Raw genomic sequence first — 17473 nt, forward strand, 5'->3', positions numbered from 1 at the left:
CCCCACCTTATAAAGAAGATCCTCGATGAACTAAAACGTTTTACTTTTCAAAGCTACCTTCCTCCTTTCATTGGCCGTCATTATGGGGAGATGTTGTGGATAGATAGCTCCCTACTTGCTCGTACTAGCTCAAAAGTATTGCTATCCGAAAAAGATGTGTCTGGAAAATCTTCATCTACTCCTGCCGGCTCTCTCGACCTTATTCTGGAAAGATGGTTTGCCATGACATGGCTTTTGCCTGGTTGTACCACAAATTTGAACGTAAATTCTTGAAGTAGGAGAAGCCATCTACTTACCCTCCCTTGAATTACTGATTTGCTGACAAGATAGAGGAGTGCGTGGTGATCTACAAAAAACGTGAATGGTGTGGCAAGGAGGTAGATTTGTTGACAAGATAGAGGAGTGCATGGTGATCTACAAAAAACGTGAATGGTGTGGCAAGGAGGTAGTGGTAGAATTTTCGTACAGAGTATACCATACCCAATGCCTCCCTTTCAATTGTATTGTTTCTTTCCACTTTTGAGAGCAACCTACTAGCAAAGTAGACCGGGTGGTCCAACCCTTCCGCTCTTGCCTGGGCCATTGTTGCCTTGATGGCAAAATTTGATGCATCCATGTGTACGTGGAATTTTTTGCTCTAATTGGAATATACCAGTATTGGTGCTCCTACCATCCTCACCTTGAGTTCTTTCAATGCATCATTCTACTTGGTTCCCCATATGAATGGTTCCCCTTTCCATGTAAGCTTTTCCAATGGTAGAGAAATCTCAGTGAACCCTTTGATGAATCTTCTGTAATAGCCCATGTGGCCCAGGAATGAGTAAGCTTTTCCAGTGGTATAAAAATTTCAGTGAACCCTTTGATGAATCTTCTGTCATAGCCCTAGTGGCCCAAGAATGATTTTACTCTTGTCATGTCTTTTGAGGATTCTCCATCTCCACAATGACTTTGATTTTGTCGGTATTAGGTTTTAGTCCCTCTTTACATACAATATGCCCCAACAGTTTCCCTTGGGGTACCATAAATCAATATTTCTTGGGATTTAGAGCCAGTGATGCCCTCTTGCACCATTCCCTACATTCTCGTAATATTGGTAGATGAGTTTCCTTCCCACTGAATTCCGATCAATCATTTGGAAATGCCCTTAAATTGCTCATTGCCAGTCTATCAAATATATGATGTATAATTCTTTGGAATGTTGTAGAGGTGTTACATAATCCTAACAACATTCTATTATATGCATATACCCCATCCTTCACTATAAAAGTAGTTTTCGTTTTATCTTCCTCTGCTATGTGGATCTGGTTATAGCCAAAGAACCCATCCATGAATGAGTACATCTCGTGTCTTGTTACCTCCTCCAATATTGTGTTTGTGAAGGGTATAGGAAATTGATCTTTTATTGTCACAATGTTCAAGCATAAAAAAGGATCTGATTTGCTTCTTTTTTCAACGAGATGACTATTGGGAATACCCACTCACTAGTTTGTACCTTGAAAATAATCCCAACATCTAGCATATTTTCAATCTCCTGCATGTTGGCCCTGTAATTCTTGTTCATATGGTATGACCGCTTTCGCATTGGTCGAGCATCTGGCATTAATGTTATCTTATGTACACATAGTTCTGGCAAGACTCCTTTAAGATCCTTGTATGTCCATGCAAAGAGATCTTTACATTCCATGAATATTTTAAGTGCTGCTCCTTTAAGGGTTGGGTCCTAGCCACTCCCCACCTTAATAGGTTTTGGTTCCCTTTGATCTCCTAGGTTAAGTGATACTACCCTTGGTTCCTCGTAGCTTATCTTTTCCTCTTCTCTGAACTGGTGTACTAGTGTGTCATCTATCAATATTGTTCCTTCCTTGTACTCCTTATATTCCTTAGGGTATGTTTCCTCTTCCTATGTTATGGCAATTTATTGCATATTACAGCTTGGCTCAAACACCTCGTATTCCGCCATTTGCCAATGAAACAATCCACTAAGTGAATATGTTTCATTCTTTGAATAGTTTCCAAGTCTTAAGATGCCTTGCTCTTCTAGTTCTTTTTCTTCCTTTCCATTGCATCCCCTACCTTCCGATTTCGAATCAGATGCCAATTCCCGACTTACTGCCTAGTTTTGTAAGTCAATTGTGTATTTCCTTCCTTCACTTTCAATGAACAATGTGTTTCGCTTTCAATTATGGTTGGCTTTGGCTAGCACCAGCCATTCCCTTTTTAGTAAGGTGTCATAACCCTTCTTCTCTAGCGCAATAACTACAAAATCCAGGAAAAATGGCTAAGTGCCTATAATTAACTTTTGGCCCATCAGTGTACCCAAAGGTTTGATGTTGTGCTGATCCGCTCCCACCAAGTGGAAGGTAGGCGGCCAGAGTATCGGTCTACCGAATGCTTTTGCGATCTCTTCAAGGAGCACGTTCACCTCGGATCCTCCATCCACTATGGTGTTTGTTAGTCTATGGCCCATGATTTCAATCTCTACCACGACAGGAGTTCTTCCCATTCCTACAACGAATAGTGTTGATTTTGGAATCATTTTGCCTTCTAATGCTTGTTCCTTTTTGTTGTCACCTTTCTTGGAATTACTCTTCAATTTTAATGTTATCTTCTATTGTCTTGGAGATTGCTACCCTTAGCTGTGACAAGGTTTCTAGTAGGTCAACCACCCTTACAAGTACGATAGCTTGCAACTTTTGTCTAATTATGTTGGTTTTAGATGCAAATTGCGTAGAAGGTTTTACCTTCTCATGGCATTGTTTCTCCTCCAGCACCATCCATGCCTCCTTTAGTCGTTACTTTTTTGTTTTTTGGCCTATAGGCAAATGATTGCCATTACTCGCTCTTCAGTGGTTCCCTGGTCCGCACCACCTACATAGCTTATTGGATGTGAATGCGTGGTGTGTTGGTGTTGGTGTTGTTTCATCTTGTGTTGTGATATCTCCCTTGGGGAGGCATTGGAATTTGTGTTCCTTGGAGGGGTAGTTGGAGGTGTAGATTATTGTTCTGTGAGTGCTTGTGTGCTTTGCACCTTTAAGTTGTACATGCATTCTTTAAGGGAATGTTCAACTACCTAACAAATGTCACAAAACAAATTCCTTGGGCAATTGCTTGTGCGCCCTTCGCTCCGACATTTTGTACACCAAATTTCCTTGCCTCCTTTGACTTCTTTCTCTCCCTTGGTTTCCTATATTTGCATCATGTCTTTGCAGAGGGACTAGATGGCTTTTGATTATTTCTCGCTCTCTTCCTCATTACTATCATTACTATTTTTCTTCTTATTTCTCAACATTTTATCTTCGCTCTCAATATCCATAGCTCTGTCTCAAGCCTTTTATTAGGTGGATGGATATACCACCTTCATTTTCTTCTGAATAGAGGGACTCAATCCCTCAATGAACCACCTTTTTTTTCAATTTATCGGCTGGTTTGTTCTCCAACTTCCTTATTAGTTCCTTCAGTCTCCTATGATATACCCACACGCTTTCTTTTTTCCCTTGGAAAGTGTTACATATTTCCGCTACCACCTCATCATCATCTCTTAACAATTTAAATTATGCCTTAAAGGCTTTCCCTCAATATTCCACGTGGCCTTCTTTGTATCGGCCAAATTTGTGTACTAGTCAATTGCTACCCCCCGCAGGGTGGCAGGAAAGGCCTTCGACCAATAATCTTCATCATCTTGTCCTCCTGCCTCCTAGATGGTTACACGTGTTGCAATGCCTATTGGGCTCTTTTGATCCTTTGCCTTTAAACATAGGAAGTTTTTGTTTATCTGGTGTGCTCGACATTTTCCTTTTATTGGTTTGTTGTAGATTTTCTTCTTCTTGACTTCTCAAAATCCCTCTCACATTCTTCTCCTCCCTCAGGAGGTTGTGGGACTTCTTGATTCCCGCACTCTTCTTCCCCTCCGCCTTGATGGAAGTGGGATTCACACCTTCCCAGGGTTTTTGGTTCAGTGTACCCTATGATTGGTGGCTCCTAAATAGCTAGCCTTTCAATTCCCCTTACTGTACTTTCCAATAATTTTGCTACTTCCCCCTCTAGGTTATGTTCGTCGTCCTCGCTTGATTTTACGCTCTGGCCTGCATACTTGTTGGGCAAGGTCATGCAGTCTTTGCCTCCTCTCTCCTTGTTGATGTGCTAATGCCCGCCTTAAGTCTTCCTCGCTGATTTCTAATGAAGCATCCTTCCTATGTCATCTATCCTTGTTGGGAAGGAGGGACATTAAATATGAAGTGGTTTCTTTTGGAGTTCCTTGTGTCTCCCAGTTCCTCCATTGAGGATTTGTTCTATGGTTGCTAGTATCGCTGGACTCCTCTCAGTGGGTACTTTGGTAGAATCGTTGCAATGTTTGCTGCCTTCATTGATCTCTTAGGTACGCCTCTCTTTGTTCTTCCAGTGCTACCAACTTGTGGGCGAGCAATCATGGAAGACTTCCTTGGAGATCGTACACAACCTTTTTCATCGTGAGTTCAACATGTACCATACCAGTGGGGAGAGCCCTTCTCTACCTCTCGCCTGACGTACTTGTCAATCGCTAAGTCCCACACTTGCACAAGGACCTATGTCAATTGATCTTCTCTGGTTACTTCCTCTTCCTCAATGTCAGTCTATTATTACTTTTTGCTGGTTGAAAGGTCAGCCCATTATATGCCCATCTTTCTTTCACCTGTCATACCTTGGGTTCTACTTAGGGAACGACGCCATAAATGTTTATGCCAATATGGTAGAAATGTCACCAACAACATATGCATATAGAATTCACAGTACTACTATCACATCCAACTAAGTAATGGAAACAAGGCACAAGATGGTGAATATGTCTTTTATTAATTGTACCAAATAGAGTTACATACCCGTACTTGCCCATAATTACCATACGATTCTATTCCATATACGTTTTACATATAGTGCTCAAGTTGGTTACTAATACGAACCCACACAACCCTTGGTACAAGTCCTAACAACTACTTGATTACTTTATTGCGAAATTACTCCCTACAAGCTCCATCAAGAAGTGCTGGACATAGGAAAAGGAAAGAGGTAGCTCAAGAAAGGCAGCCAAGGAGTAGGCCAGATATTTAGGAGTCTCAACAAAAGAAGCAAAGGTCCGAAAATGTTCTCTCTTCACCAAGTCCCACTTGGAGTGTACAGGTGACAAAAGTTTTTGAGAGACAAAAAATGGAGACAAGCATAAAGAGATTTGAGTGAGAAGAAAACTTGGCAAGGCTAGTGCAAGATAGGTTAAGCATAAATGCATATGAGAAATCTGCTTATGGAAAAGATAAAGATCAAGATATGACTATAGAGGAAAGTCTTGCTACAATATTTGAGGCAGAATTGATGGAAGCTATGGCTAATCCAAAAGAGGAAGAAGTTCCTACAATTGCGATAAAGATTCCAATCGTTGAGGTTGCAGCTTGTGAAGTAATAGTGGATAGTCCAGGGGGCGAAGAAGAAATCAACACTTGAACAGTCCAAGGAAAAGATCAACTAATCATACAGGGGAGATCATAATATACCTATCCGAGAATGGTTAAAATAGCAGATTTAGAATAGTCAAGAAAAAGAGGTTGAACCGGCAGCTGAATTACAAGAAATTTTGGACCGAGTCAACCAATTTGAGGAAAAGGGGAAGCTTGAAAGGTTCACTAAGGTTGTAAGGGGAGAATTAGGATCTAGGATTTTGCAAATTGCAACTCCTATAGTTGATAAGATGAAGGATCAAATCATTCTAGATGAGCACCATGTTAAAGAAATCAATATTGGTCATGCCATCTGTGAACAAATAATAGAGGAATTTGATGATTTCACTCGGGCTTTGAAAGAAAGGATGGAGAAGCTAGAAGAAGCGTACTAGAAGTAGAAGAGGGAAATCAAGACCTTGTGTTAATTCATAAATAACTTGCCTCGTCTAGTTAGAGAGGAAGGTTTGTCTTTTGTTCCACTTGTAGGTGTCTCAGCTAAAGTAGTAGATGATATTGATAGAATCAAGTGAATTGCTCAGGGTGCAAAGGTTTGGGTGGAAAGAATGCAGGAAGAAGATTTCAAGCATGCAAAAGAATTGGTGCAAGTCCATAGTAGGGCATTAGCTATACTATGTAGGATCTACTGCATGGATGAACAATGGGAGGATGAGCACATGTATCAAGATGAGGTGATCTTTGATATACATAATCTAATGGAGGCCCACAAGTAGGCATTTAGTGATGTTGGAGTTATCAATGAAGGGGATGTCTACGACTTCCTTCGACAGTACAATGCATTGTTCACGACCAAGGAAACATTTGAGAGCTTCACCAAGGAACCTGCTCAGTGGAGAAAAGTAGCAAACAACATTAGGAAAGGGGTTTCCAATACAATTTCTCTCTTGTTGTCACAGAGTTTGATAGAGAATGAAAATATGATGGACAACATGAAAGGCAAGTTGGAGGAGTTCTTTCAGCTGAATGTTTTTGAGGGAGATGATTTTTAGAACTTCTCCATCTTCTCAAATACCATGCATACCACTCAAATCATATTACCATATTGGGAGCGAAGTTTAGGAAAGGTAGAGAGGGTAGTGGCAGTTCTGAAGTTCGAGCAAGAATTGCCATCAAGCATCAACACATAAGAATTGGAGACAATGTTGAATTGATTTCACAACTTCAGGCAGTGGAGTCAAGGATAGATGCATATAATGCATAGTGGGTGTGTAGTGGTCGTATATTGCACCCCACTCTCTTCTTGAGTGAGCATGTGTAGTGGGCATTTATTACGCACTAAAATAGTGGATTCAATCTGGCATTAATATAGATTCTATTTTCTTTGCCTTAACCCTAAGTAGGGCTGATTTGGGACTATCTAGGCTGTTGGTTATTGTTGTCATCCAAGCCACCGATTGTATTTGAGGACCTATAAAAAGGCCTTACTTCTCATATGTAAAAGGAGGATTTTTTAGATTGTTGCTATGGGCTATTGAGACAATAAAGTTTTCATTGAAGTTTGATGAGTACTTGATGTGTTTTAGTGCTTGCTTGTTCTCTTAAATTCCCATTTAGATTAAGTTTCTTAGATAAAGTGTTGTGATTGCATTGGGAAATATGATGGTGTCTTGAAGAATTCCTTTGGTTCATACTTATGATGTTTCAATGACTCTAAACCATTGTGCAAAGTTAGTTTGAACCCCTTTCATGCATATGGCCAACTTCTATCATTCACATATATTGTTCTTCATGTTGGCGTTTGTGATAGTATGAGAATCTTTTGCATAACCTTTGAAGATTGTACCAGTTCACGTATAGTTGAAGTATAACTTGGTGAATTGGAGCTCAATAATTAAGGGATTTGTTCACCAAAGTACTACTTATTATCACTGCCCTTAGGAGTAGGATAGAACTTCTAAACCCTTATTTGCTTTCATTTCTGCATATGTTATAAAATCCTCAAAAAAGTACTTCATTGAAAAACCTTTCGATAACTCCCACCTCCAACATGACTCAAACTGAATCTGAGAAAATATACGTAAGGCCCCTTGTGATCATCAACAAATCACATCAACCACTGAGCTTATCCATAGTCAAGATTTGACATTGAAAGAAACTTTTAGTCATTTTATGACCTTCTCGCAATCTTAGCTTACATGAGACCTTGTTCAAGAGAGGATAAGATACCTCGGTATTTTTATTCTACTGTTTGGTGCATCATAAAACAGTAAAACACACATCAACACTAATGGATTGCAAATTTTGGGAGACACCATTGTTTTCATTTAATGTTTAAAATTTAATATTCTTGAGGTCATCCAGATCACTCTTTTAAAACAAAGATGCTTTTGACATCAAGTTGGAGACATTTCATTTAAGCTGCATCTACATTCAAACTTTCCATGCATTGTTTTTCAGCCTTGAATAACACAACTTTATATTCCCACTTTACTTATTTCTGATATTATGTAACACTGTCATTCTTGTTATGTATACAATGATGCTATAGTTATGCCTGTTGGCATTCCTTCTCCAGTACATTCTTGTTTAATAGTCATTTTACCATCAATTTTTTGATATGAGATCAGAGACCACACAACAGATAGTGTTTTGTATTTTTACCATGATGGAGTATGAAGAATTTAGAATTCATAGTTCAGAACTTTTTTCTGGAGAAACAGCATGATCTTTGCTAGATTTTGCAGATATTTCTTTCAAGATGATTCTTGAAGTCTGAAGTTTTTAAAGTCACCTTGTAAGTCAGTTATAACTGTCTTCTTTCAACCATGAATATTCTTGTGACTAATGCCTTTCTCCAGTTCAATATATCTGGCACTGGGAATTATGATCTACCACGCTAAGCTTCATTGAACTTTGACTTGAAATAATCAAGTTGGAAGTACACTTTCATCAACTCCTGATGATAAATATTCTAAGTTTCTAGGTGCACTGATATGCAAATTTGTAACTTCTTAGTGATAAGCTCATAAAACAGGATACATGGGTATTATTAAGTTTTACTTTTCTTGCACCTTGTTTTGGATGTCATTCAGTTTTTTTTACACCCTTTTGTTCTTGATTTTGGATTAATTCATTTTCATGTTTACTCCAGATGGGTACAAGCTGAATGCCGGAACCTTGGGGATAATGATACTCCTGAAGTAACTGACTTGTTAAAGACAGCAACTCGCTGCTTAAAAGAAAGGCCTGTTCTCTTCAAGTACTGTGCAGAAGAGGTTAGCAAGTCCAAATGAAACCAATCAGATTATTCCATGTATCATTTGTAAAATAATGCTTTTGTTTTCTTTATCTTAATTTGATTTGTACAATCACAATGTTTGTGCAACTAGGTTGCAAATACTCGGCACAATGCTTTGTTCAGACGCTTCATTAGTGCCCTTACTCGTGGAGGCCCTGGTGGAATGCCAAGACCTATTGAAGTGCATGCACATGATCCGTTACGCTATGTTGGTGACATGCTGGGCTGGCTTCACCAGGTTAGTGATTCCAGTCAATTATCCAGATTGTTTTTTTCTTTAAATTTTTTAATATGACCATGTACCTGATAGATGATCCTCATTTTCATTTTGAAGGCCTTGGCATCTGAAAGAGAGCTTATACTTGCACTTTTTAGTCCAGATGCGACTGTAAACATTGGACCTACTGCTCGTCGCTTTTCTAGAGATGTGGATGGGATATATGTCAAACCAGAAACAGACATGTCCTTTATTTTGGATCGTATTTTTGAAGGGGTTTGCCGTCCATTCAAAGTAAGAGTCGAGCAAGTTTTGCAGTCCCAACCTAGTCTTTTATTGGCATACAAACTCAGCAACATCTTGGAGTTCTACACATACACTGTGAGTAATTCTGCTCTTTCTTCATTTTGTTTATTGATAGAATTCAAGGGATTTAGAGAAAATTAAAAGTTATCTTACGTCATTTATCCTAGATCTGCAGATCTCAGACTTGTTAGGGGAAGAAGCAGCTCTTTCTGCCACATTATTGCATGTTAAAGATGCTGCACAACGAACATTTTTTGATATCCTGAAGTCTCGGGGAGACAAGCTGCTTAGATACCCTTCTCTAGTTGCAGTCGATCTTTCTCCACCCCCAGCTGTTGGGGAAGGGGTCTCATTATTGCTTGAGTTGATTGATACCTACCACAGCATGCTAGTCCCAGCATCAGGAAAGAAGCTTGATTTTGAGCCAGTCATATCTGCTTTGTTGGATCCCGTTATACAGGTGCGTTCTTGAAAATTCACTGGTTTGTATAAGTCAGTAAGAAAATACTGTTGCATAGTCACAAACTTCAATTAGAATTTTTATTTGCCTATGCTAAAAATGTTTTCTTATCCAAACTATAATTAGGATTCCAATTGTACTGCTAAACAGGGTTTCTAGTGATGGCACTTTTAATAACTAAGATCTCATGATTCTGTAGATAAGGATCATTTTACCAATATATTCTAGTAGTAATTCAATTGTGATACTACTCAAAGAAATTTCTTTCCACTTGCTTTATTAATCTGTGCCAAATATAGGATGCTAAATTATATAAGCCACTTATAATTAAGAATTCATACTACAGATACTTAAACAAGTATCTTAAATAAAGATACATGTGACACTTCGATGGTTCTACTTCTAACTTCTTAGCAGCAGGTTTGCATCCACTTCAGGATTTGCCTTTGACCTGATCACCTCTGGTAGTTTCTGTTTGACTGCACTCCTATATCACAGACTCTGTTGTATATAGACTTGTAAAATTAGGGATACCAATCTCACATGTCATATTTTATACTTTATATTACTTAATTTGTAAAATTACCTGATAAGGGGCATTGGATAGAATATACTGAAAATGTTAAGACCACGATGATTTGTTTTTTGAAAAACAAGAGGCTAGTAATTCAGAACCAATATATAGCATGCTTCAGTTGGTTTCGAGCCATTTCAAGCAAAGTGCAAATCATGTGAGAAAAGCTGTGTATCATAATTCGGAGGGTGTTATAGTACTTAATCCCTGTGCCAAGCTCAGGGTCATCAACATGGTAGCACCTGCATTGTTTAGAATAAGTTTTTGTATATTTTGTTTCTGCCTATAACTTTAGTACTAGCTTTGAGTTCTCAGATATTTTTTAATTTATATTTTCTTGAAAATTGTTTTATTACATTTCACATTTTTCTAATGTATACTTTTCTTGATAATAGTTATATTACATTTGGAAGCTAACGAGCACTTCTATATTCCCATGTGTAATCTATTTTAATATAGAATGCAAGCGAACTTTCTTATCTTAGATTTGTCCGCAAGAACTAACTCAATACTGTGAAGATAATATTGCCTTTTTGAGCATGGGTATTATCTTTACAGCATTGGTTATGTTGTGCAAGAATTTTGTTATCCAAAAGGTTCAGTTAAGACTTCACATAACATATTCCTTTCCATTTAATAATTTCTAATATGGACTTTTCATGATGTACACATAGAAGAATTGGCCTTATTTGTTTTGCAAACATTTGTGCATGCTAATGATGTGGACAATAGAGGCATGGTAACAGGCAAGATTCTATATCTACACCATTATGCCTCCTTGTCCTGCATTAATTGAATGTTGAGATGATCCTTGAGAGTGTGGGTGGAATAGATTACCTTTCTTCTAAGGTACCCCCTCAGCCTAGGTGGTTTACTATGTAAAGTGAGACTATCTGCTAAAATATGTGCTTCAAGTTGTCACTTCCAATGTATGTAGATAAGAGATTAGCTGCTGTGGTTGTTAAGTGATGCTCATTACCTAACATGAATTGTCTGAATATTCTTAGTGCATGTCCTAATAATCTCAGTAATTATCAATTCTTTTCTTGTTTGAAAGAACTAAAACTCGTGGTTTAATGCAATTGGGCAGATGTGTGAGCAAGCTGCAGAAGCTTATAAATCTAAAGGTCTGACACTATCATCCCGCAGAAATAGCTCTGGTTTTGATTCAATACATAAGTTAAGCCACAGGCCATCGTCATCCATGGAAGCAATACTAAGCAACACTGTTTCAGCACCTGCTTCACTGGTAAGTTCCAAAGATTATCACTGCATGTTGTGTATTTGAATTTTGAACCATATATTTTGCTACTGTTGCGAGTGTTTTGCATTGAGATAAGCTGTCAAAAGTGGCGTTCTATTTTGCAGAGTGTTGAATCTTTGCGTAAAATTTTCCTTGTCAATTGCCTGTCAGCTATTAGACAACCATTGATGGGACATGAGATTGCTGCCAAGTTTGTACAAGGCCTTGGAGTTGCTATAGAAAAGCACATTAGTATTCTTGTAGATAAAGAGGTTGTAGCAATTCTTGATAGCTGTGGTATGACAAAAAAGGTTTCTTATATACGGGATTATTTAGAGAAGAGTTCACAGTCAGAGATAGTCTCGAAAGAGGAAGATATGAGCAAGCCACTTGCAGAGATAGAGGAGATGTCACTCACCTCAATTTCTGAATCTCTTAAAAGTTTCTTTAATTTTGTAGCTGGTAGTGAAGGGTCCCTTCCAGAGTTTGAGCAACTGCAAGTTCCTCAATTGCGAACTGAGGTTGGCAGCCGAGTTGCAAGGGCACTGGCAGAAGCTTATGAACTTGTGTACAATGCAGTCCTCAACCCTGAGAATGGTTATCAAGAACCAAAGGCCATGCTCAGGCATTCTCCTGATCAAATAAGAACCATTTTAGGCATTTAAGGCCCAGGATCATGTTTTATTGAATTTCAAATTTTTTTTTTCTGTTGTCAAATTTCTCACAATTTTGTCATATTGCTATCTAAAGAGCTTGGACCAGGGTGGTCACCTGTTCAAGTCATTTTGTTTTGTGCCAGTTCTTCGCATGAGTGTATCTTAGCAGAAGCAGAGGATAACAGCTTAGAGCAAGAGATATAGATTTTGATGACCTTCAAGTTCCAATTTCAGATAGTGTCATCAAATTAGGCCAAAAAAATCATGCTTTGGGTATTCATTTCATGATGATGTAATAATTGCAACCACACCCTTGAAAAGATGGGTTTCGAGTTTCAATAGAAAATGTCAGTAATTGCCAATACATCCAAGTATGGTGTGAAGTATTTTAATGCTTTGTTTCTGATAGTAATATTTCTACAGTCCAGCTTAGCTATGATAATTTGCTGCACCTTTCAAGTTTTATCTCTTTGACCTATGTGGGTCATTCATAAAAGATTAATTATTTAATATGCTCTCAGCACGTTATTCTTTATATAACGATCATTGGGTTTAATTGTTATACGAACTACAACAGAGCTACTTTTATGCTTCGGCCTTTTGTTTATTTAAGGTGTCTGCCTTTGGCATATCTAACCAACCTTTGCTCATTAGTAAATCATTTAAATTTTGAGCATAATTTAACTCTCTATTATCAAATTTACTTTAGAGCTTTGTAGATTAGGAAGAAAATTACATTTAATAGGCCAAACACTTCAGTAAAACAAACCACCATTATAAACACATAGATTGATGGATAATCATATAATCTTTTATATAGAAATATCAAGTGATCGGATTTCGTTCAATCAAAATTAATATTAGGATTTCAAGAATTGTTTAAATTTAAGGCTTTTGTCTCTATATAAGTTGTGGCGGTGCTTGCTGCTTTCTATTGCTTCTCGTAAATTATAAATCTCTTTTAAATTAGCTTTCCTTAATTGTAAAGGCAAACTTTCAAGTGTGATAAAGCCCAACTAAAATGTGGGGACAAATTGGGATAGTTCTGTTATCAGGACAAATTGGGATACTTCTGTTATCATCTAATTACCTTCGTAAAGTAATGGTTTCAAGAATAAACAACTAGCACATCCTTGCTTTTCCAATAACTATAAATCTTTGCTTTTAGAAAGAAACAGTTTGAAGAGTAAACTGATTGTTAATTCCTGCAAAGAATCAAGTGTTCAACATTGTAAGCATCTAAAAGTAGCAATAGAGTTTAGAATAGTTTAAGAGCTTCACGTACGCACACAATATGCGCACAGGAATGTACAAATGTAATTGGCCTCATACTTGCATGTTTATGAATGACGTGTTTTACAATTTTGGTTTAATACGTGATATGATTGAGGGACAATGTCGTAGTCACTTGTGAGATCTATACGATGTACCAATTCTCACCATTGTATGTTATAATTAGATTATCTTAATAGTGTATGTTATAATTAGATTATCTGAATAGTAAGAGAGAAGATGACATTCAAGTCTAAGTTATCATTTGTCCTAAAATATTGGGCATGTATTTGATTGATTACCGAACTTGAATTCTTCAAAGCAATGTGAATTCTTGAACCCTTGTTTGAGCATGCTTATGGTTGTTCCATTTTTTTTTCGGTATTTTGGTTTGGTCAATTTTTACTATGCATACATGAAGGTAAATGCGTGATGTCAAAAAAGATTTATTAAAAGTATTAATTGAAGGTTAATAATAAAGATTAATGAATTAAAACTTTTAAAATGTGAAAGATATAACTATGAGGATATTTAATTATAAAGTATTAATGAAATACTTATATTTATTATTTGATTTAATTAATTTTTTAATTAATATTAAAATTAGAAATTGAACTAAAAACATGTAATTGAATTAAGTAAACTTTGACATTCACTTGTAATTCCAAGTTGCATGTTTAATTATGCTAAAACTATCAATTTAATTAAAATATAAATTATGCAATTTATTTGCTCTTTTAAATGCATAAGTTTTGTATAAAAATAGAGTTGAACTCAAATCAAGAGATTAATTGTTCAAACTTTAGTTAGGTTGAACATCAAATCAAGACACTTATTAATTTTGAAAAGTAGTTTGACTTCTTAGGGTTTTTTTTCCTATCTTTAGGTTTTGGTATCTTCTTGGATTATATGGGTTTATTAGTTTAGGGGATCCCTTTATTAATTGGTGAGACTTTTTAGATTTTTAGAAGAAAATAATAATTTGATGCTGCTTTGAGTTTAAAATTTGTTCTCTTTTATTTTAAAATTGTTTCATGGTTTTGAGGTAGAGATTTGAACTTTAGAAGTTTTAATTGAAAATATTATCTTCTTCATGTTTGAATATTTATGTATAATTGTTGATTGTCTTACTTATGGAAATATAGGTAATCAATTTTTGTTTGAGAAACTTGTGAAAAACTTTGAGTAGATTTTCATCTTTGAGGGTTTGATCTTTGCATGTGTGAATCTAAGACTTTTGTTAAGAAAAGACATCCTACAATTTAGGTTTTTAGGGAAGGAAAATTAGGCTTTGAGTTTTATTTTAGAAACTTCTCAACTTTAGGGTTGCTTTTAAAAATTTGGCTTCTTTTGAATTATAGAAATTTCTCTTTGAAAGAAAACCTAATTTTATAAATAAAAAAAAGTTTTTTTAAAAATAAAAATATGTATGTATATGGATATATATTAACAAAGTGTGTGCCCTTTAATTGAAATATGCTAGTCTTTATCTTAAGAATATATGTGTGCATGTAAAATTTTATATCTCTATATGCATTTAAAAAAATTAAATAAATAATTCTTGCATGTTTTAAAAGTACACAACCATGTGAAAATAATACACCAATGTTACTTTTTAATTTTTACAAAATATATTAATTTATAAAATTATAAAAAATATTTATTAGGACTACATAGGCTAGCATTAGTGAGGTAGTGAAGGTGAGATTTTGATTTCAAACCTACCAATTAGCAATGAAGATTATTAATGGTGGTAGATATGGTAGGGTTGACACCACATATTTGCTTCAAAAGGATAGATGCAAGAATATTTTCTGTGGATGAGTTATTGTTCAACTAGCAAAACCCTTTTTTGTAAACCCCCATTCTAGATTGGGCCAAAAAAATTGTCACGTGTGTCAACATAAGGCATTTAATATATGTGGAGAGGAATCAAATAATGAGGATAATAGGTTGAGGTGCTCTAAAGGAAATCATGTCAAGTTTAGAGGGCTTGGGGAATCTACATTTGAGATAGGGGAAAGTTCAAAAATAGTGGAGGCTAGGGTAGGTTCAAAACCTTTGCCAAAATATACTCCTAGATCTCTCTTTAAACCGTTCAATATAGGGAAAGACCACAATGTTAAATCACAAGCTAACTAGAAGACAAAGAAGGTATGCAGAGTGAAGGAAGTTCAAAGGGTTTGAGGATTCCACATTTGAGATAGGGCAAAGTTAAAAAATAGTTGAGGCTAGGGTAGGTTCAAAACCTTTGCCAAAAAATACTCTTAGATCTCTCTTTAAACCATTCAATATAGGGATAGACCACAATGTTGAATCTCAAGCTAACCAGAAGACCATGAAGGTATGGAGAGTGAAGGAAGTGTAGAATGGAGGCAAAATTGATGTGCTTTCCAAGAACTTGTAGCAAAGATAGGGGAATGAACTTTCAAGATCCAAGAATCTCATAAGGAAGAAAGGGCAGTTGGATGTCGCATTGCCTAAAGATCTTTTAGAATCACATATTTCCTTGCTCAATATTGTGGCATTAATCTGTAAGATTGATGGCGAGGGGGTACAAGACCATCAAATCAGATCTTGGGTTTGGAGAACTAAAAGGGTATTAATGAGGTATTAAAATAAAATAAAATCTAATCCCTCTTTCCTAATTGTTCAGTTCACTTCAAAAAGTTTAAGAGATTCAATTAACTAGTTTAAGGGTTGGTTTTGTTTAGGGTATGGGATTATTACCTTGTCATACGTTCCTAACTTTGAACTAGATCCCCTGATGTGTGGATATATGCCTCTTTGGATATCTTTGTTGACCCTTCCATTAGAATATAGAGATCTGGTTATCATAGAGATCTTGGCGAACAAAATGGGCATTTTTGCGAAACATGACATCATTTCGTTTGAAAATTCTCATTTGCTAGTTAGAGTTTGTATATTGATGAGAGTCATCATACTTGCTTGGCATCTTTGTCAATATCTTCTAAGTGGGGCTTATGGAGATAGGAGGTAAAGGTACAATATGCCAAAATGGTAGATGCCATTTTCTCATTTTGGGTGACTAACACAAATTATAGTGGTCCAGACCTTGACACTATATCGGTTTGTGAAGATCACTCTATGGATCTTTGTAAATGTAGATTTTTTTTTTTCAAAATATGGATTCTGTCTTTTAGACAAATATTGCATATGGGAATGAATTGCAAATTGCATACGATAAAGGTTAAACTCCTTCAATCTTAAGATCAACACAAATACCTTACTTCTCAGTTGAAAGTATGAAGAGTTCATGAGGGATGATTATATGTCAAAAACCTCTAAACTTATTTTCAATCACAATGACTTGGACAATTGGATGCTAGGTAACCATGACCCGTTGCAAGATTCCTTGAACAATAATATGTATTAGCATCAAAAGGAGGGCACTTTTATACCAACTTCTTTTGAATCTCATATGCAAGATGATATGGAGGTTGTAGATTTTGATATCTTATATCAAAGATTATTCCTTGAAGAATGAGAATTTTATACCTCATAATCTGAATTATGAGCCTCTCGAGAAGGATAGTGAATTACTAGAGAATTCATGTAATAAAGTAGTTATGTAGAGCCCTCAAAATTCTAATTTTGATTTCTCCAAAACATTATCTCTTCATCAATCCCTCTCTCTCAATATATGAATAAGAAGACTCCAAATAGAAGAGGTAGGAAAACTAAGAGCATGAAGTTCAAGGAAGAAATAGACGTAGGCATGGAAGCTACGATTAAGGAAACAATTAGATCATCAAAAAGAGTTATGAGGACTAAGTGTCCTCAAGAGCAATAAGGCTCATATCATGGAATGCTAGAGGCATTAATGCCTTTGACAAAAGGTGTAGAATAAAGTCCCAACTTGAATCTTCACAAAAAAATATATTTTTATTACAAGAAACTAAAATTTATGTAGATTCGTATGAAAAAATAGTTTCCAAATGGTCTCAATGGTAATTTATGCATACTCTAAGCTAGGGTGCTTCATGAGGAATCACATCAC

At 36.3% G+C, this 17473-nt stretch overlaps 1 protein-coding gene across 1 annotated transcript in view; it reads left to right on the forward strand.

Moving 5' to 3' along the window:
* Window positions 1-12544, forward strand: part of LOC149579658 (oligomeric golgi complex subunit) — a 56931-nt gene extending 44387 nt beyond the window's left edge. The window contains exons 6-11 of the mRNA XM_089786453.1: window positions 8578-8701; window positions 8816-8962; window positions 9059-9322; window positions 9423-9707; window positions 11372-11530; window positions 11650-12544. Of these exons, the coding sequence (XP_089642579.1) occupies window positions 8578-8701; window positions 8816-8962; window positions 9059-9322; window positions 9423-9707; window positions 11372-11530; window positions 11650-12189 (1519 nt within the window). The 3' untranslated portion in view covers window positions 12190-12544. The remainder of the gene's footprint in view (window positions 1-8577; window positions 8702-8815; window positions 8963-9058; window positions 9323-9422; window positions 9708-11371; window positions 11531-11649) is intronic.
* The last annotated feature ends 4929 nt before the right edge of the window (window positions 12545-17473 follow it).

Source organism: Cupressus sempervirens, chromosome 1 (genome assembly GCF_028749045.1).
Source record: "Cupressus sempervirens isolate cs-2001-9-10 chromosome 1, ASM2874904v1, whole genome shotgun sequence".
Taxonomy (NCBI): domain Eukaryota; kingdom Viridiplantae; phylum Streptophyta; class Pinopsida; order Cupressales; family Cupressaceae; genus Cupressus; species Cupressus sempervirens.